A 21,564-nucleotide genomic window follows, 5' to 3' on the forward strand; every position below is an offset into this window, starting at 1 on the left:
TCATACTTCTTCCTCTTGCGAATCAGCGAAGGGCCCAATACGCGTCCTAAGGCAACACGCGAACCTACGCAGCTGCTCACTTTGTTGATGCTTTTGCCGCTGCAAATGATAAAATATGTCTGAGCGCTTTGTAATGGGTGAGTCTTAAAACACCCACTCGTCGCGCAATTCAAATGTTTTGACGCCCGGCGTGACTCTATACGTTTCTGCGCGCAATATTACATGCTTTAAGGGGACTCTTCCCACTGCATGCCATTCATGTAGTGTTTTTTTTCGAAGCTGGTTCTACAAATGACTTCGCTCTGTGGTAGAACACGTGCTTGCCACGCAGACGGCGTGGGTTCGATTCTCACTCGAATCGTATATTTTTATTATGTATTTTATTTGCATCTTTCTCGATTTTTCAGTGACGGACACGATGATGATTTTTCGCCCGCAACCAACCTCGCCGACACCAACGCCGTCAACGGGCTTCTCAGCGCTGTAGAAGAGCTGACGTGGCTTGCCGGGTCAGTTTTTAGCATGAAATAAGCTTCCCATATTACTCGTCCGTTTCCAGACTTGCAGAGATCCAGCTCATTGGTATCGCTACACATAAGCTTGTAACCACTTCGCGGGCACCGCGCCACTAAATGCCCGGGCGACTTAAGCAGTTCAGTCGCATACCTGCGCTCCCTTAATCTAATGTTTACACATAGGCCCGTCGGTCCTATATACGATTTCACGCACGTAAGAGGAATCTTGTGGACGACGTCGTCTATGCAATCACGTCATGTATGCAATTTTTATTTATCGGTATTTACTCGTTTGCAAAGCCTCTTCATTTTTAAAGGATCTGGGAAAAGCACTTTCGTGCCATATTTTTTGGCGGTATCTTTGAGGCCACGTGAAATTTGGTCCATGTAGGGTGTGGAAGCCACGCCCATCTCCCGGCCGGCTTGGCTGTGCCACGTGCTGCGTAGAGCCGATGCGCGTGGCTTTGCCGTTGTATGACCTGTAACTTCCTTATTACAGCACTTATTCAGAACATTCTCGCGGCAGCTAGCATGTTGACATCGTACAAATGCGCAGTTATCGCTCCTTCACACATTTTGGACCGCAGGGTCGTTTACTGGCCCTCTAAAAGCAGGAACCGGCGCGCTGCACAGGGGGATCAGCGCGCCGTTTTTTTTTTTTAGCACGCCAATTTTTTAAAACGGGTGTTTTTTGTTTTGTAGGTACATGGGCAATGGAAAGAAATGGAAAGAGTGGCGCACTGTCTTCTTCGCGCTGTGATGCTAGAGTGGTCCTTAATTGTATAACGGATGACTCTAGCAGCTTTTCATTACCATCTAGGCTAAAACCGCTTCAAAATAAATGCGAAATATCAGAGCGCGTAGATGCCGCACTGTTCGCGTTTCTTTCCACCGCGCCTGTACTGGATTGAGCGTTATTTCTGTTGTTTTGTTTCTCTGAAGGAAAATATCTCTGCAAACTTGAATTGTTATAAGACCTTTTTACAGGCTAGTTGGTTCATATCATTGAGCGGCTAACATAGTGCGCAAGCATGAAGGATAGAAGAAGAAAAAGAGACTGCGCTCTTTGCGCCCTTTCCTGTCTCTCTTTCTTCTTCTATCCTTCGTGCTAGCGCAGCACGATACTCGTTCATTGGATTGCTCAGCTGCATTTATGGCTCACTGCTTCTGCTGTACGCTATTTATCGTTACTTTTCTTCCATGTATCGATGGAACCCTTTCTTTTATTGAGTCTCAAATTATGGTAATTGTTATGAATATAACGCACTGATCTCTGTAATGCCGTTGGGATTTGAGGGTGACGAAATAAATAAATAAATAAATAAATAAATAAATAAATAAATAAATAAATAAATAAATAAAAAATTCGGCAGATCCCACGTACCGTGGGAGTCGATGTTATGCGAAGCATGTGGCGGGTAGGTGACTGTGGCGTAACTTTTTTTGCTGAGCGACGCGTTACAAAATGACGCTAAAGATATGTTTAAATTTTACACGCACAGATATATATGTTGAAGAGCCGCATATGTGTCCCGAGAACGCACGCACGTTTCACGAACTCGCGTGCATTTGTGGAAGAAGTTCTTGACAGTTCTTGAACAAGGGCATCATCAGCGTGATCAGTGAGCACCAGCAGCTGGTCATGACTTGTTATAGGATCCGGTCGTGATCGTGGTGACGAGGGGTCCATGTGTAGTGAAGTATGTGGTATAGTAGAGCTGTTGGAATTCTAGGATGCCACGGATCCTACACCTACACCCGTTGATTACGTCACATTTTAGCATAAAAAAGCGACACACGGCTCTCGCCTGCTTAGTGTGAACAAGGAACCCGTATGGGTCCGGAAACGTCTCTGTGTTTTTCACCTTGACTTGGTCAGTGACCGCATCTACATCCTCATGCTCGGTCATTTCGTGGACAAATCGGCTGTCGACAGAGCTGGCAACAAGTAGGAACCTGAAGCCACCCTTCGCGTTGGTGAGGTATAGGCCGTCGATGCTGGTAGGCCTGGATAGTGCTACGTGGACCAACATCAGTGGATGGTGTTTGTCGTATTCGTAGACTACCTGGGCGTATATGGCCTACGTAGCCTAGTCTACAAACGGCTGTCACTCAATCTGGCATCATCCTCGGTCAGCATGAGGCCATCGCCCAGCCTCGTAAGAAATGAAGTGGACACTGCGTCGCTCTTGCGGACTAAGTGCAATTTACGGTGCGGTGATGCGGATATCATATGTAACTTTCGTTAATGTATTCCTCCGGGGTCGAGCAATGCTTCAATATAGCTTGCTGAATCATATGAATACAAACGTAATGTTTGTTAGACTGCAATAAAAGCGGAGCCAACACTGGAACTACAGACGTTAATCTGATATGATGCATGTGTCGTAGGAGTACACATCGTAGGAGTATCATGTAGTGTTTATTGCTTTGTTGTAAAATTAGATAGCAAGCACCACAACCACAATTGGCGTTGCACCGATATTACGCCTGCGTAGGCTGTTTTTCCAAACCAGTTTATAGACCTGGCATGGCTCAGTGGTAGAATACCTGATTGCCACGCAGAATGCTTGGGTTCAATTCCTGCAGGGATCCTAATTTTCATGCATTCCATTCCATTCGTTGAGTCAACGCTGCCATTGTTGGTTTTCCTTAACGCTCTAAGTTACCAATGTCCGTTCTCGCCGTTCCTGGGTAGATATAAACTGTCAATCACCTGTGGCGCATACCCGTACGCCGCCGCCCCTGGTAAATGGGTATGTGCCACACGTGTCTAGTGGAAAGGGTTTGACAACGTACGCGACAGGATTTTAACGTTATTCATGTCATGACCCGGCAATCATATTCGTCAAATCCTCTCACCCTCCCATGCAAATTTTGGTCTTCACCAAGTTAAGGAGGCGATCATGAGAGCACCCAGACGTAGGCGGCTAGATAGATAGATAGATAGATACGTAGATAGAAACGCTCAAAGTGCCAGAGGTTCGCTAAGAAATGCTTCGCATTTAATAAATCAAGTCACAGCTCTATCACAAGGGTGAAGCAATGAATGCGATAGCAACAAATGCAAAGAAAGGCTAGAGGCTCAATCCCTTCGGAAGCGCAGCAGCTGCAGCGAGCGAAGTGACGTTCTTGCTGTCTATGGCTTCAGTGCAAACATTGCGATGAGAACGCAAGACGTATAACGGTATGAGCCGTTCGCTGATCCCCCTAAAGATACGCGCGCTACGCTCTTAATCAGGTCCTGGTTAAATGCTGGCTATATCCAGGAAACCAGTCGAAAAATGCCCATTGAAACCATAGCGGCGATAAGACAAGGACCACAGAAAGAGAACGCGACGTGCTCTTCTGTGTCCTCTTTCTGTGGTTCCTGTCTTATCGGCGCTATGGCTTCAATGAACGAAACGATCCAACTAGCCCAAAAGTCGGTTCTATAGGAAAAATGTCCGGTTTCCTGGCTATATACAGCCCTTTACGCGGGACCTGGTTAAGATTGTGCCTCGGGAGACCACGCCATGCAAGTCAAAGTAAGCATTTCCTCCCGGAGGCACGCAGTCACCCCTCTCCGGCTCCTGTCTCAACGCGCCTTCCCCGTGACGAAAGATGGGGGCGGCGTTTCCTCTCGGCTTGAGCAGCAATCGACGGCAGCCCTCGCATGCTTTAACTCGAACATGGAACAAAGGACGCAGGGGGCGATATGCTGTCGACTTGGACTTTATGCAGACCATCATGACGACGTCGACGGCAAAAATATTCCTAGAGTGTCCATAGAATTGCTATTGTCATAATAAATAAATAATAAGTGACTTTAGTGTGAAGCATTGCGCAAATAATTGTAGTGGCCTGCCCAGGAGGGCGCGTGTAAAGGCGACAGTATTCTCACCTGAAAGAGAAGACTTAGTCGCATGGTGCGGCGCGTGTTATAGCAGTGACGGTAATACCGTAATGTAAGTACCGAAATACCGCACCATCGTGGTCAGCACGCGGAGTTTTAAAAAATCTTTTGTCCGCGTGATTGCTTATTGCATACGCTAGCTTGATGAGATTACCAATGTGGCTAATAGAGGTCTTGTAGACCTAAAAAACTACAAGCCGACCACAATGGTACGCTATTACCGTTGCTACTAAAACAGCCTAATATAAGAGGTTTTTAGATGCGAAGCATCTTGTGGCGGAATTCAAAACGGTGGCGGTGGTGGTGGTGTGCGGCGTGACCACGCTTACTGCGCATGCGCGAACCCTCTCCACAAACCTCCTCTCCCACTTTCCCCCTCTCCCTTACCCACTCCCCTACTCCTCCCCCTCTCTCACTTCCGCTCTCCCACTTCACCCTCTCCCACTTTCTCCCTCTTCACTTCCCCTCCCCCACTCCACTTCCCCTCTGAAAGGCAGGCTCGACATGCCGAAACGCTGCTTCGCATCGCCTCATGGTGCCCTTTAGCGGAGATGGTGTTATTCTTAGCTTGTACGCAATTCCGCTATACGCAACGGGGTGTACGGAATACAGGGTCTCCGGACGATGGTGTCGACATCTTGTGACCCCTCTGGCAACCTCAGTTATAGACACGTTTGCTTGTTTTCGCTCGACTTTCACTGAGGAAAAATATTTTAATAAGGCCACTCATTCAGTATTAGGACACCGACAGAAATTTATTCCACCAGAAAGTAGAATACAATAGGTTTCTGCAATAAGTATTCTATGCTTGTTTGGTCTATCTCAGCGTCGCCAGATGGCACCACCTATCCGGCCTCTCACGTTTACCCATATGGTATCCGGTATAACGCTGACGCGAAGTTTTCGGACAAACTAAAACTCTCTGTATATGGTTGTTGCGGCAACCATGGTGACACAATTTTCCTGCGCCGACTGTACTCAGTGATTACTTCTCGCAATAAAGCTGTGTCTGCTCTTTTCTCTGCGTGGTATAGGTGCTTTGTGGGGCGACTGTGCTATCGTGCGTTGTTTTAATGTTAACTCCTACGGCAAATGCACGTTCCTATGAAAACCAAACGAAATTCTTTGCGGGGAAGTGGATTGGGGACTGAAAGACACAAAGATAGAGAAAGATATAGAAAAACAATAAAAAGTTAAAATAGAATAAAAAAGAGGTAAAAACAGCAAGTCAGCAAGTCAGCGAATTTACACACGCTGGATAAATTCTCTGCCTTTCAATAAAGAGCTCTCTCTCTCTCTTTGCGGGGACTCTGTAGGCATCTCTTTATTTATTGTTACGCTGTTACAAACGCATGCTTTCCCCGCGAGATCTAGCTAAAGAATGCTTAGAAATTAATATGGTGATAGCCAGTAATAAAAAGACGTATCGGCTCCCACGCGGGAACCTTGTTAGGAAACGGACAACACTAATTCGAAGCAATGCGATTTGCGAAGCCTAGGAAAACAAGGGAGACAACAACGAAACGCGCGATTGAAGTTTCCCAGTTAGTTCCTGATTATGTTATAAAATTTTGGCAGCGTGTACTAGCAGCTCGTCGGGTGAGTTATCAGAGCAAGGATGATGCTTCTTGCCTGTGACGTCTGAAGTCTCCTTTTCGTAATAACTGACAGCAGGAATTCGCTGCCTCATTGCCTCACTTTGTATGTTTCATAAAAAGAAGATGTGATGAAATTCGTTTCGAGTTACCGATCGCAGTAATTAGAGAAAAAAACATTCTGCGCTGGTCTCACCTTGGCGAGGACCTCAGCGACGTCACGTCCATTGAGAAAAATGCCACCGCGTCCTGAGGTGGTGCGGAAGCTGATATTCTTAGCGCTGGGCACCTGGAACACCATGTTGCCGTTGTCCAGCACAATCCGAGGCCTACGGAACGGGTAGAAACGAACGGCATTGTGCAGGTTGGTAATAATTTGTGATCGTTTACGCGCGAAGAGAGATATGATAATTTATCAGAAGGCAAAGAGGTCGATCTGAGCTAGTACGCTCTAGCATGTGACTCTGCACTCGGGAAAGGGGAAAGGAGAAAAAAAGGAAGATTAAGGGTGATGATGGGAAGAGGAAGAAGTGATGCGTATATACAATGACCACGTAACACAGTGGTTTCGCTACAGTCTAGTGCCCAGTCCTAGGTTCTTAAGAAAATAACTGCTCTTGTAGCAGTTCTTGACACTCTCTGATCGCACATTGCTGACAAAATAGCACTTTCGCGTAATGTTGCCCAGTCGATTCCTGCCAGCGTTGAAGCCAGCATTTTTAGTTGCGACAGGTAAAATTGGCAGTCACATTCATTCATACACTTGGCAGCGTTCACGGTTCGGTCTGTCCGCACGGCCAGTGAGGTGTGCGTAGCGGCGATTGAAAGCAACGCGCAGGCGTAACCGGTGCGCAAACCACGGTATAGTTATAAGGCATGCCGTTGCGGAGGCTCCGGATAACTTCGACCACCTGGGGTTCTTTAACGTGCCCCATTAGGCAGGTTCGAAACACTGAGAAAGGGATGTGTACGTAAATGCAAGTAGCGTGCCTTTTTACGGACCTTCATTAAAACGGTCGTGACAATTACGTGGGAGCATTCATGGCGCTAGAGCGAATGCTTGGGATCGTCCTCACGTGGGAGTAGTCGGGTGGCGCGGGGCAACCTCAGCGTCTGCCCTGGATTCTAATAAAATTGTACTCTCTGTATCTCTAGCAGACCAGTTAAAAGCCGATTCCTGAGGTTTCTAATTTACTGAAGGCTTTAAGTACGTGAATCGCTGGAGGTGGTAGCAGTGCCGTTTTCAGCCGCCCCACCCCTTGAAGCGCTCCAGTGCGGAACGGCGCCACACAGGATCGATTTGATTGGAGGTTGAACAGACGTTTGTGTTAACCTCTTCAACTTAAATGTGAAGAAATATCGTTCATAATAGTTGGAACACTCTATAATTGGTTGTGACATGGCTCGCTTGAAGACAACGACGATGAAGTGCGCGCGCGACTACACTGGCGCTGTGGCACGAGCGTGATTCTGGTGTCGAACGTTAGCCATATGTGACTCCAACGCCTAAGCTGCGCTTGTTAAAGTGTTCATGTTTCCTTGTGTAAAATAAATCGTCGTACAGCCACAAGTGGCTGTACAGACGTAACAGTTGGCGACGAGGAAGACTCTGGACTCACCGGCACTTCAGCGACGTCAAGGAACGGAACGAGATGGCGACGCCTGACTTTAGTCGGCTACCCGAATTCGGCCGCAGCCCCGGCTCCTGGAGATCCTGGTATGGGAGGCTACAGTTCTTCTTCGAGGCTAACGAGATTGCGGACGCTTCCAAGAAACGTGCTCATCTGCTAACGTTATGCGGGGAACAGACTTACGACATCGTCTGCGCCCTCGTTCAACCCAAGCAGCCCAACCAAGTGAGCTACGATGACATAGTCGAGATGCTCAAGGCGCACTTTGATCCACAGCCGTCTGAGGTCTTCTGCAGGGCACGCTTCCAACGTCGTGACCGACGGCATGACGAAACGGTCAGTGATTACGTAACAGCGCTCAAGAAGCAAGCAGCAGATTGCAATTTTGGAACAAGCGTAGACGCTGCGGTGAATCCAACAATGCTGCCTCTTGATGCAATGCTGCGTGATCGTTTCGTTTGCGGTCTTCGGAACGAGCAGGTCCAGCAACGGCTGTTCGCAGAAAAGGACTTGACATTCAAGAGAGCCTTTGACATTGCACTGCGAGCTGAAAACGCCGTCGAAGATCAGAAAAACGTGAAAACGGAATTCAAAGAGATTCACGAAGCCTGCACAAGTATCTGCAAGACAGAAAATCAACGTCACTCGAGTGCCTCTGCCCAAAAGAAGAAAAACCACTGTTGGCGTTGTGACGCGCAGCATAGTCCGGACACTTGCAAGTTTCAGACAGCTTCCTGCAACTACTGCAAGAAACGCGGACACATTAAAAAGGCCTGCCTGAATAAGCGGAAAGAGGCAAGAGCAAACAAGAACAACAACATCGAATATCCCCGACAAGGAACTTCGACAGCGGCCTCAGCACCAGTCACGACTCAACAGGATTCACCAGAGGTGGCACTTTACGAGCTCAACACCTTAATCGACGCGTCCAGCACGCAGAAGGTCATGACTCAACTACGCATACATGGCAAGACCTTGGAGTTCGAAGTCGACTCAGGTGCAGCCTGCACTCTCATCAGTGAGGCCACGTTGAAAGCCACGTTGACAGATGACCCACCACGGCTTCAAACGGACAACATTCTCCTACGCACATGGTCAGGCCAGTCCCTCCGAGTTCTCGGATGTGCAACGGTCAATGTAGCGCACAAGAACAGGAATTTCACATTACCGCTTGTTGTCATCAAAGGAGCAGGTTGTAACCTCCTCGGACGAAACTGGCTTCCTCATCTGGGTATACAGATCACGGGCATCAATGACGTATCAGACGACAAACTTGTTTCGAAGCTTCTAGACAAGTACCAGTCTGTGTTCGACGAGGACATCTCAGGACACGTCGGTCCTGCGGTACAACTTGAACTCGTGGAAGGAGCGAAACCAAAGTTCCTAAAATCACGACCGGTTCCTTTCGCGCTGCGGTCAGCTGTAGAAGCTGAATTGGATCGACTGCAAAGTCAAGGCATAATTGAGCCTGCGCAGCATTCGGATTGGGCAACGCCTCTCGTACTTGTTCGAAAGAAAAACGGCTCGTTGCGAATATGTGGCGACTACCGTTGCACAGTGAACCAGGTATCGAAGAAGGCAGACTACCCACTTCCAACAACAGATGAAGTCCTTAGCCACTTGAGGGGAGGCAAAGTCTTCAGCACCCTGGATTTGGCACAAGCTTACCAGCAACTTCACGTAACGCCAGAGACAGCAGAGATATTGACCCTGAACACGCTGAAAGGGCTTTACAAGGTCAAACGATTGCCTTTCGGAATCTCTGCAGCACCAGCCATTTTTTAACGCTTTATGGAGACTGTGCTGTCTGGCATCACAGGCGTTTGCGCATACCTAGATGACGTGATCATCAGTGGAAAAGACGCCACTGAACACGCCGAGAGACTGGAAGAAGTTCTGAAGAAGCTGCGTAATTGCAACCTGCGCCTCGGCAAAAACAAGTGCTGCTTTGCAGTGCGAGAGGTTTCTTTTCTGGGATACCGAATTAACGAGACAGGGGTCTACACCAACAAAGAGAAAGTTCGAGCAATAACGGAGGCTCCAGCACCAAACTGCAAGCGAGCACTTCAATCATTTCTTGGAATGCTGTCTTTCTACGACAGTTCTTGAAGAACAGGGCAACAATTGCCAGCTGTCTCTACCAGCTCCTGCAGAAGGACGCCACGTGGAGATGGGAGACCAAGCATCAAGAAGCATTCGATAAACTTAAGGGATTGGCTTCTCAGTCAGACCGTACTGACACACTACGACGAACAGAAGGAGCTTCTCCTCTCATGCGACGCTTCACCGTATGGCATAGGAGCTGTTCTGTCTCAACGTGATGACCAGAATAGAGAGGCGCCAATCGCTTTCGCATCTCGCACGCTAGTGACAGCGGAACGCAATTACGCTCAATTGGACGGAGAAGGCCTTGCCGTAGTGTTTGCTGCACACAAGTTCCACAAGTATATTGCGGGAAGAAAGGTGACTTTCGTCACGGATCATCAACCGCTTCTCGGCATACTGGGTCCAGGAAAGCGAACGGCTCAAGTCCTCTCACCACGGATGACCAGATGGTGCATCAAGTTGTCGGCCTATGACTACAACATCGTCTACAGGCATGGCAAGAACCATCAAAACGCGGACGCGTTGAGTCGATTGCCACTACCAGAACGTCTCGATGAACCCTGGCCACCAGGCGACGTACTATTGTTCGAAGCTTTGTCGAGACCTCCGTTCACTGCTACAGAGATAGCACGTCTGACACAAGAAGACAGCGTCCTGCAGAGGTTGCACAAGGCAGTGCAAGATGGCACAGTGGAGAAACTCACTGGAGATGAGTTCACTCCTTACCGACGACAAGCGACCGCACTAGCATTTCATCGCGAGTGCCTCACGCTTGGATCACGGGTGATCATACCGAGCTCAGCACGATCCCACGTTCTGGCACTTCTGCACGCTGGTCACCGAGGCATGGTAGCCATGAAGAAGTGCGCAAGGAGCTACGTATGGTGGCCCGGAATCGACAAGGTGATCGAAGAAACGGTGCGACAGTGCCGTGAATGCCTTTCAACGCAGAAGAGCCCACCCAAAGCTCCTATTCCCTCCTGGGACCGTCCCAAGACACCATGGCACACGGTGCACGTTGACTTCGCGGGGCCACTACTCGGGCGCACCTACTTGGTTGTTGTGGATGCACACACAAAGTGGGTGGAAGTCCGGCACGTGACGCAAGCAACATCCGCGGTTGTCATCGATGTGCTACGAAGCATCTTTGCTACGTTTGGCATTCCCCGAAAGGTCGTCTCCGACAACAGAAAAGCCTTTATTTCCAACGAGATAAGGCAGTTCTGTACGGCAAATGGCATACAGGCTACAACATCACCAGCTTACCATCCTGCCACAAACGGCCAGGCAGAACGCTATGTGGCAGAGCTGAAAAGAGCGCTCCTGAGAGATACAGACAAGTCCATACAGTGCCGACTTGCAAGATTCCTGTATCGGCAGCACACAACCATTCACACTGCGACAGGAATGTCACCTGCGAGAGCGATGTTTGGACGAGAGCTTCTATGTCCTCTCGATCTTCTAAAGCGGGAGACGGATATACCAATACTTGAGAGCCAGGAGACATTGACAAAATCCCGTCGTTTCGCTGTAGGAGACAAAGTGCTCATCCGACAGTTTTTGAAAAAGCCAGATTGGATTGAAGGCGAAATACTGCGCCGCGTCGGACCACGATCCTGGCTTGTAAAAAGCAACCACGGAAATGTTCGGCGTCACCTCAACCATATGAGGAAAACGAGCCAGACCGGACACACAACTCAATCACCGACAGATTGGAGCGTAGCAGACGATTTCTCGGACACAACGTTAGAAGAGACGCCGTCAAGTTCTGCTGATCAACGGCCTGACTCGCTCAACACGCAAGACAAGACTTCCTCGCAACTGTCCACCTCGACGTCACAAGCAGGAACCACCCGGCAACTGCGACCACCAGAGGTTAGGCGGCCTCCAGACCGCTATGGAGACTTCGTCTAAGGGGGGAAGAATTGACATGTCTCGCTTGAAGACAACGACGATGAAGTGCGCGCGCGACTACACTGGCGCTGTGGCACGAGCGTGATTCTGGTGTCGAACGTTAGCCATATGTGACTCCAACGCCTAAGCTGCGCTTGTTAAAGTGTTCATGTTTCCTTGTGTAAAATAAATCGTCGTACAACCACAAGTGGCTGTACAGACGTAACAGGTTGTAATAAGAAAAATATTGAAAAAAAATGTGGCACATATCTCGCACTTCGGTTTAATGCGAATCAGTCAGCTAGAAGCTGCATACACTACATTGTTTGACTTAGAGATAAATCAATGCATTCGTGTTACGACATGTCATTCACAATCGCCTGTTTGTCATGCATGCATGCATGTGCCTTGTGGTATATACCATGCTAACGAAACGCATATTCTTTTATATACCATGCGTGGCTCGTCATTTATGTTTGTCATACAAATTCCATACCAATTTTGGTATATTAAAGGGACACTAAAGAGCAAAACGATTTTTCTTGTATTAGTAAAGTGCTCTTTCACGATACCAAAAACACGACGCTTGCTGCGAGAAGACGCTTAGTAAGCGAGAAAACGCGCAAGAACAAAATGTAAATGGCGACGCCACATTGAAGTCTCCGCATCATTCGCCATGACGTCACATGTTTTGACGGCGCCTACTAGGGACTACGTAGTTTCTATTCGGTAAAAAGGAAATTCATTGTCCTCTGAGGGAGCCATAGACTTAACATGCCAAGTTTGGGTTAATTTTGTTGAGCCAATGGCGCCAAAATACGATAAACACACTTTGAAATCCGTGACGTCACGTGGGGAGATTACAGCGCGAAATTTAAAAATGAAACTTTGAACTTGATTTTCTCCTCTATTAAAAAACATATTATGGCGAAATTAACGACTTTAGAGTTCTCAAAGCACAATTTATCGATATAAACCGATTCATTGTTTCTCTTTAGTGTCCCTTTAAGTTAATGAAAAGGAAGCGAGAGCACTAAGGTCGGAAATCATGACGCACATGACATGTATGATTTGGTTTCCATGTTATTACGTGTCATCCATTTTCATCATACACTCAGGTTATCACATACCATTTTTTGCGTATACCAAGTTAATGATACGGCCGAGAGAGCGCCAAGACCATGCCATATAAATCATGATTCACATGGCAGGCATGGCATAATTTTCAAGTTTTGTGCTGTCATTTCTATTTGTCGTACACACATGCCATGGCGTGCCAATTTCCGTATGTACGAAGTTAATGGAACGACCGAGTGAGCTCGATTACGGTGTCATATAAATCATGGCGTATGTAACATGTATGACACGATTTTCGTGTTACCACCTGTAATTTATTTTCGTAATGCACTCATACCATGCCATACAAATTTTAGTATATATCAAGTTAAGGAAACGGTCGCGAGGGCTTGAAGATAATTCCACTCAAAGCACTAATTGAATTCATGCATAAAATGATTTTCATGTTAGGACCTGTCGTTTACGTTCTCCATACATTCACGTCATGCCACACCAATTTTGGTATACAGGATGCCCCAGCAAATATTAACCAGAATTTAAAAATATTCCGACGCTCTCTATGACGACGCGACAAAAATGCGTGTTACTGTCTTCTGCATGCAGTACTTGACATTATTTCTTGTGTTCTGCTTACTTACTCAATTAGCAAAAATAACTTCATCAACTTCTAAAGCAAGGACGCTCCACAAAAACATTTCACTTGGAAAGTTGTATATTGTGTTTCAATATACCACTTTCCCAATGGGAGGCCTTGAGACTGTTTCTAATTTAGTATCAACTAAACATTGGTGTTTTTTCTGCTGACTACCCCGCGAAGTAGAAAAAATAATATGAAAAAATAGGATAGAATTTAGCTTTCTTTATGCAACCAACAGATTTCACCAACAACATCAGATTTCACAACGTCAGATTTCAAACAACAGATTCTTGTGTGGAATGAGAGCATCAGTATGAGATTCATGAGTGTTTCTATGAAGTTAGAGCCGAGGTTTGTTTTCCTTCTGTGCCAATGTTCCAAACGCGCCTGCGTGTTTTCACTAGCATCGAGTTGCTCTTTGTGTAACGTATGCGGCGGTCTGTCCTGGTTTTCCGCCTTTTATACTGCTAATTACTGGCAGAGCTCCGTGAACAAGCATTATGGCGTAATCTGTATCCTTCGCTCCTCACCATGCAACACTGAAGAAGTAACAATGCGTGACGCCAACGATTATCTCGGTTTCACTACGGCTACGATATGAACGGTGTCTCAGTGAGATGCTCTGGCACAAATATATGCGCCAAATTTCACTAAGCCGTCACGCGCCCACAGCGGAGACTGAAACCAGGCGTACATGCACCTAAAGAACAAAACGCCGTTTTCCTAGCCAGGCGCGTGCTTATGCAGACGACTCTTTCGAGTCGCAGGATGAGCTTTACGCGAATGCAAGTTAACTCGATTATGAGGCAAATGTCCGCGACGAAAGAAGCTCTTTTCTGAATGAAGGGTGCCTTCATTCACTTTCGAGTACAGTCGTATGTCTGCGTGCTCGCGTAGACATTTTCTCGCGTTGTGTTGCATTAATGCCAGGGGCTTAGGCAGACGTTTTTTTTCGTGGGGAGGGGGGGGGCGCCTCCTTGATCTGTAGTGGGGGGCCGGGCAGGCAGATGTGGTCGAATGTCATTTTCTGCTCTGTATGCTATGGCAAAAAAAAAAAAAATCGGGGTGGCACGGACACGGTGTTCACCCTCCCCCCCCCCCCCTGGCTACGCCACTGTTTAATGCCCACTGTATAAAGTGAACGTGCGCATCCTACGATGAAGACATTCCTCAATTTCGCAGCTAACCTCTGATGGCATAGTTTGGTAAAACAGAGGAGGCATTGGTTAGGTCCTGTTGCGCGTCTGTAAAAGATCGAGTGTTTCGCGACTTGTGATTCAACCTGTTCATTGTCGAATAAACCGTACTACGGAGAAAATCACGGTCGCTGAACAACGGGCTCGACACTGACATTTGCAGTGCGTCGTTCGTCGTAATGCGTTATTTAGCCCCAGAGGCTGATGAAAGGATCGCGTGCAGCTGTTCCCACTGCTAGAGACCTGCGTGATATTAGAGCACAGCTCTTGCGTTCTCGTTAGTGCGTTTCACATCATCGGCGTCGTCGGCTAACCGAGCGAACGATCTGTTGGCACTGGGAACAATGAAGGCGAGCGAACGCGGAGTGCAGCCGATGACGAATGACAGTGGTGAAGAGGAGAGTGAGAGGAGGAAAGGGCAGGTAATTACTGCGAAAGCATGAGGAGGAAAGTGGAGGAGGCGTGCAGCGATTGAGGGAACACAGCGCTGCAGGAGCGGATGTTTGTCTGCATCGGCTAACATGCTAGGAGGCGTGCGCTCGCTGTTGACACTATCGGTAAGGTGTTTGGTGGCCACGTCCATTGTCACCACAACTGAATGTTTAAAAGCATCTAATACGAAGCCCTGTATTAGCGGAGGTCTCTCTGCGGCGACTGTTGGGAACCACGCCCACGCATCAATCCAATGTAACGCACGACGAATTTGGTTACAGACACTGCATTGATCTCGTCGATCTTGACCCGTGGTGCGCACAAGTGTACGCCCCCTTCGTTCCTTCGCATCGCATCTCATTCTAGCACTGCTGCGCACCACGTGACGCGATCGTTGGGATCAATGTAGCGTCTGTGAGCACGGGTAATATTAGCGGCTTCACCTACCCCTTTGCCACTGCCGCGCAGTGAGCCCACTACCCTATTCTAGTTCACTGCAGCCGTGAAAAAGACATGCTGTATTTTTGAACGCGCTTTTTAAAGACAAGCACACAGTGGTGCACACATAAAACCACGAACGGAAGCGCTGTAGTAGCTCAGTTGCTTGAACGCTTCCGTTTGTAGCTTCATGCGTTCCTCACTGTGTCCTTGTCTTTATCAAGCGCGCCCAAAAACTCTACCCACTTCTACGATGTGAAATCTGAAACACGGACAACGCGCCCGTCCTGTGTACATCTCTTCATTGTCCGTGCTTTTTTTAGGGCAGCCATGCCTTATGCTCTAAATGTTTAAAACGAAAGGTGAACGTTTTAGCGTACCATTTGTATTCTACTGTGGGAAAGCATTGTGCCGCCCGGATACAAACCAAGGAGGTTAAAGGCTCTTTGGTACTAACCTCATCGACGTATTGAGAATAAGTTCAGAATGAGCCTCACATATCAGTTTCTTTAAGGTTCTGAAACGCAATAACTGCTTCTGTTTCTATCACGTTACGGTCGTGCATTTCTCCCAACTTGGGTGCGCGCTTCTTCAATGAAGGAATATTTACTGAACGGCATATTCCGCATGATATTGACGGCTAAGGCAACTCAAGGGCAGGAAAAGAAATCATATTTCTTGGATAGCCACCGGACGGTGTGAGTCAAGCACTTTCTGTGCGATCCTAATTATCCTAATCACTTGCGCACATCATCTATCGATTACAATGCACCGTATATTGACAGTAGACGCTCTGTTGCCTGCTCCATTTCTATTCGTCACCATTAATTTACCGAGATTATCATACTTGAGCAGGTAGCGCAAAAAACGAAGACACAAGCGAGGGACAGAGACACGAGACGAGCCCTCGTCTCGCGTTCCTGTTCCTCGCTTGCGCCTTCGTTTTTTGCGCTACCTGCTCAAGTATGCATTCTTACAACCCGATTCTTGGCAATCCCCCTGAGTGGGTGTGAGCCAGCAGTACAGGATCTACATCTACATCTACATCTACAAAATCACCCAGATTTCAGTTGCCGTAAGCGAGATTATCAGTTGATCGTTTAGTCACGTACATACAGTCACATTATTATGCAATACCGCTATGTCACTAACTTCAGCCTCAGTTCATTCCTTCACAGTTCTTACTTTGCTCTCAGCTCTGTGCTGCGGCCGGGTGATGGGGTAGTACAGGAAATGCGCATTCAATAAATCCCTCTCCTAATTATTGGTTCCGTATTTCGATGAGGGCGAAATGCAAGAACACTCCTGTATACTTGCTTTAGGCTCACGTTAAAGGACTCCAGCTGGTCAAAATTAGTCCGCCGTCTATTATGGCGTGCCTCACAATCATATCGTAGTTTTGGCACGTAAAACCTTCGAATTGAATTGATTTCGAATGGTTATCAGTTAGACGTCTTTCACGATTTGAAAATTTCTTTAAGGCAACCTGTAATTGATTTATTAGCGAGGTATTCTTATAATCAGATCATTTGCGCTGAGTTTACTAATGCAGTCCTTACAGCTAACGCCAAAGAAAGCACAAGTGGAAGTCTATGGTTCACGAGACTCTCATCAAGTTACAACGACGTTCAGGTCAATTGCACTGTTGCTTCCATTCACTCGCTGTCTTTCGCTCGCCACTGGTTCTGCATGCTGACATTTGATTTACTTCACATATGGCTCACTTCCTCATTTGATTCACTGTAATTTACATTTTATTTTTATTAACATTTAATTCCCTGTTTATTAACGATTGATTTAATGGCATGCCCTTACTTTATTTCAATTTCATTCACATTTCATTCACCTTTAATTAAATTGGCTTTACAGTTCATTCACCTTATGCGCTAGGTATACCTTCTAATCATTTGATGCACCCGGACTAAATTATGTCACCCCTTTCTCCCCGGCCCCCTGCTTTTCACACCTCAATCGGCGGTTCACTACCGCCGGTATCGGCCTGCCTGACTTTTGCTCTAACATTCGTGTTCACTCCGGTGGACGACGGGTGTAGGGTTTAACAGCAAAGCTGTAATAGCCGGCCGTAAAATGCCTATGGTCACCAGAAAACTATCATCATCAACGGGTATAAGCCACAGAAATTGGAAAATCTCACTACTCACCACTCGTCCACTAAAAAATGAAGAAGGCAACATTTAGTATAAGAAATGGCTGTGAAGCGACGGCGGCGAGCCAAAGACCCCGAGTAGATACAACGAAAGTAATAAAGACAGAAAAAGAGATAAATTCTAGGGGAAAAAATTTCATCGCGGGGCGAGATTCGAACCTGTGTACACACCATCCGAAGGCTAGCAGCTAGCAGAGCACAGTATAGCCTTGTATAGTACAGTATAGAAAGTGGGTGGGATAGGGAAGTCAGGGTGAGGAGGACGGATGAGAGCGTGAGGAGAAGGGAAAGGAGGAGTGGAGAGAGTAAGGCATACCACAGAGAGAAAGAGAATGAGAGAAGCAGAGAGAACGAATGGCAGAAAGAAAAAGATGGAGAGAAAGACGGAGGATCAAAGGAAGACAGATAAAGTTATACAGAGCGAGAGAAAGAGATAGACAGAGGAAGCGTGAAATACGGAGATAGAGAGAAAGAAATGGAAGATAGAGAAAGAAAGGTAGAAATACCGAGAAAGAGGAGAGGGCGAGAGAAAGAAATAGGGAACAGAGAGTGAGGAGGAGGAGAACGCCGCCAGCTCCGCGGCTACCTCAGTCATCGTACCACTAGTGCGGAACTGCCCTACTTTTCAAACAGCGAAGCTCTTCTTGGTCGAGCCTTTCAATGCCCGGGATCCGTGATAACGCTTGTGTGCATCATAAACGGGTATGCGCCACAGACATTGGGTAAATCCTACTACTACTCACCACTGGTCCACTAAAAATTAAGGCAACAGCTGGCCCAACAAACGGGTATGTGCCACAGAAATCTGTGCAGCCTAGCAGAGAACTATCATCATCATAAACGCGTATGTGGCACAGAATTTGGGTAAATCCCAGTACACGCAACTTCTACTAAAAAGGAAGAAGGCCCAACAAATGACGTGCGGGTTACCACAGTCACACCGCTGTCAGGTGATACTTTGTGATTATAAAAAGTGGTGGATATATACTACCACCTCAAAGTTTAACGAAGAGTGTTTAAAAAGAGCAGCGATACAGCATATCTGAAAGACTTGTAAAAAATAGGAATGCATTAGCCTGACGAATGGAACGCCACCAGCTTTGCCGTTTCATCGGTGTCCGCGAAGTGGAGCTGGTTGAAAGTTTCAGCTCATAAGCCATATCAGGCTTTCGCCTTAATATATGTACTCGTTCTGTCTTCTCATGGGCCGGCTAAATGTCGACTCGCTTACACCCCGATTTATTTTCCACGTATACGTTTTCTAGTTATATGTTTTGAAAACTACCGATAAGTATTTAAAGAGATGCATACCAAGAATAACTGCTTTCTGCCTCGTAGGCATAACAGATACTGAATGATAACACATACATTTTTTCTCCACTGGAATTCTTCTTGATGTTATGTAGGAAATAACGGAAATATGGTATCGTCGTGCGTGAAACATTCCTGTTGGAATCTTTTAGAACTGGCGCTGTAAATGTGATAACCACGTTCTACATTTGGGTGGGAATTTCTCGCACCTACCTAATAATACTAAGATGTTATGGCATATTAAAAGAAAAGTTGCGCAAGGTTACTCTACGTATACTATTGCGACTACGCTCGTTTTCGGGCATTGTAAGAATAACGCGTGGTGACCCTTATTTTCATCATGATCACAACAGCGAATGATTGCTAGCTGATAACAATGAAAGTAATCTTTACGTAATACCGGCGTTGGTTTCATATTGGGAAGGAAGACAGGGAGGTTAGCCAGTTCTTAGACCGGCTGGCTACCCTGCGCTGCGGAAAGGGGGAAAGGAGAGTGAAAAAGAATGGAGAAGAGACGCTACATATTAAAAAAGAAGAAAGAAAAGGGATGTAGATTGGCCGAGTTCAACTATATCAAAGTGAAGGTACTTCAACGGGGACGTCACTTACCGATCTCTTGACGAGTACTCGGCTGTGGTTGGAGATGTGGCGAGCATCGCAGCAGCCGCGGCGACGAAGGTCGCAAACCGCAGCCCTGCATCCATGCTCGCGGTAAGGCCGTGTCCCACTGACCGCTCAGTTCAGCGCTCAGTGCGCAAAGAACGCCCGCTCAGCTTCGAAGCTCGTCGAGTGGGCCGCAGCTGGGCCTCGTCTCCGATGCCGACGGTTACGAGAGCGCACCAGGCACCGCTGGCCGGCGGGGATATATGCTGGCCCGCCCCGCCCACCTCCGTCACCGTGGTGTCCATTGCGGTGTCCGCTTACGTCTTTCTCTAGTCTGGAGGCCTGAAAATACCTCCCGCTCAACCTCATCGCCCCCCCCCCCCCCGCTCGCTTACTAAAGTACAACGCATGTGGGCGATCCATTCAAGAATTCTGAGCATCCTACAAGACAAACAGCTTATATCTTTTACAGAGAAAGCTGTTATGAGATCACAACAAGAGCCGATTTTGGTGTCGTAGTTCTCCGCCACCGCCGCCGCCGCGGCCGGTGTCCGTTACCGCTATCCTGTACAATAAGGAAAGAAATATCCAGGATCGAGCAAGATTTGAACCTACGCCGCCTGCGTTTATTCGGGTATTCTACCACAGAGCCACGCCTGTGCTTGAAGCTCATTCGCAAGAATATCTTTTACAGGCGTCATGTCTGGCAAGGAATCACGTTAACTGATATAATATAGCGTTGTAGAAGAGTAATATAACGACAGAAATGTAACAACCACGCGTCACACAGTGTGAACTGCGTAGCGAGAGGGTGGTTTAAACATTATCAGCGATTACAAAGCGCTCATCCGTAATTAGTCATCAGCCACAGCACCAACACGGTGTACATAGCCTTACAGATGTGTGGTCGCCGAAGGACAGGCGAAGCACAGCTCCGCACTTCCTACAGTGTTCACGTTGAGAGCAACTGCATGCATTTCTTAGAGGCTATACCGTTCTCCCACAACGAGAAAGTGAAGCGAGATGGATGACAATTAGAGCTGTAGGCCAAAGATACACCCAGAAGCTTGCGGACTGTGTTAATGATAAAAATGGCAGAAATGATATGCGCCGGTGGTATTAGCTAAAGTCTCTTTTAACCCTCATTTAGATATAATAGTAACCCGGTATTTAGACTACTGAGTAAATAAACAATACGTTCGTTGCTAATCAGGAAATTAAACTCCTGGCACTGAATTTGAAGCTTAGAGCGGCTGGGTCCAGCAAGTGTGCACCAAATTAGTTTCCTCGCGACTCTGTCGTTGTAGTATGTGCCGCTAATCAACATCACAGGATGATTTGTGAGCATATTCTACGCGTAAGAGCTTCACGTTATCCCAAAGCAGTTTATTGCTGTACTGACAAAATGAAAAATAAAAGGCTTCGTAGTGTAGGGAAATGGTTGAAGTTTATTTATGTCCTGTATTTTGTTCATTAGAGAATATTCTATTTAAAGATATCAACTTCATTTTTTTGCTCCTTTTGTAAGTGAAGTGTTTTAGTTACTCATTCTTTCCCAAACCTTCGGTACTTCTTAACGGTAACCACATAGAACCAGCATTGCATTTTTTAACGTTTTTTTTTTTTTTTTTGCAGATGCGATGCGATAAGATTCAGTTGACTGCAGACCTTATTATAAGCGTGATGAGTGCAATCCGCTGCTGCCATCACTGCGGAGAAAGTGACAATATTATTTGAATCATTGATCCATTGGTTTCACGCTTAAATAGGACGGCTTGTTTCTCTTTAAGGTCCGATGCCCGGCATGGAGCAAGGAAACAGTTAGGAAGAAGCATTGCGCAAATCGATAGAAGAAGGAGCAAGAAAGAAGGAAAGAAAGAAAGAAAGAAGGAAAGAAAGAAAGAAATGAGCATCTAACAGACGTATAGCTGATACAACGTCTGTTACATTGCACGTATCGGAAAAGAGATTGTTTGATCGCTGGATAGCCTAGGCTGCGATGAGACTGCGCATGTATGTTGCCTATTTATTTCTGGGTTAACGCCCAGAACAATTCAATTGGAAGTGC

The 21,564-nt window shown here is 47.0% G+C and overlaps 1 protein-coding gene across 1 annotated transcript in view; it reads right to left on the reverse strand.

Annotated features, from left to right (window-relative positions):
* LOC119395110 (slit homolog 1 protein-like) overlaps positions 1–19,710 on the reverse strand; it is an 81,355-nt gene extending 61,645 nt beyond the window's left edge. The window contains exons 1-2 of the mRNA XM_049416090.1: positions 19,503–19,710; positions 6,202–6,334 (exon numbers count right to left, since the gene is read on the reverse strand). Of these exons, the coding sequence (XP_049272047.1) occupies positions 6,202–6,334; positions 19,503–19,597 (228 nt within the window). The 5' untranslated portion in view covers positions 19,598–19,710. The remainder of the gene's footprint in view (positions 1–6,201; positions 6,335–19,502) is intronic.
* Between the last annotated feature and the right edge of the window lie 1,854 nt (positions 19,711–21,564).

Source organism: Rhipicephalus sanguineus, chromosome 5, assembly GCF_013339695.2.
Source record: "Rhipicephalus sanguineus isolate Rsan-2018 chromosome 5, BIME_Rsan_1.4, whole genome shotgun sequence".
NCBI classification, from domain to species: domain Eukaryota; kingdom Metazoa; phylum Arthropoda; class Arachnida; order Ixodida; family Ixodidae; genus Rhipicephalus; species Rhipicephalus sanguineus.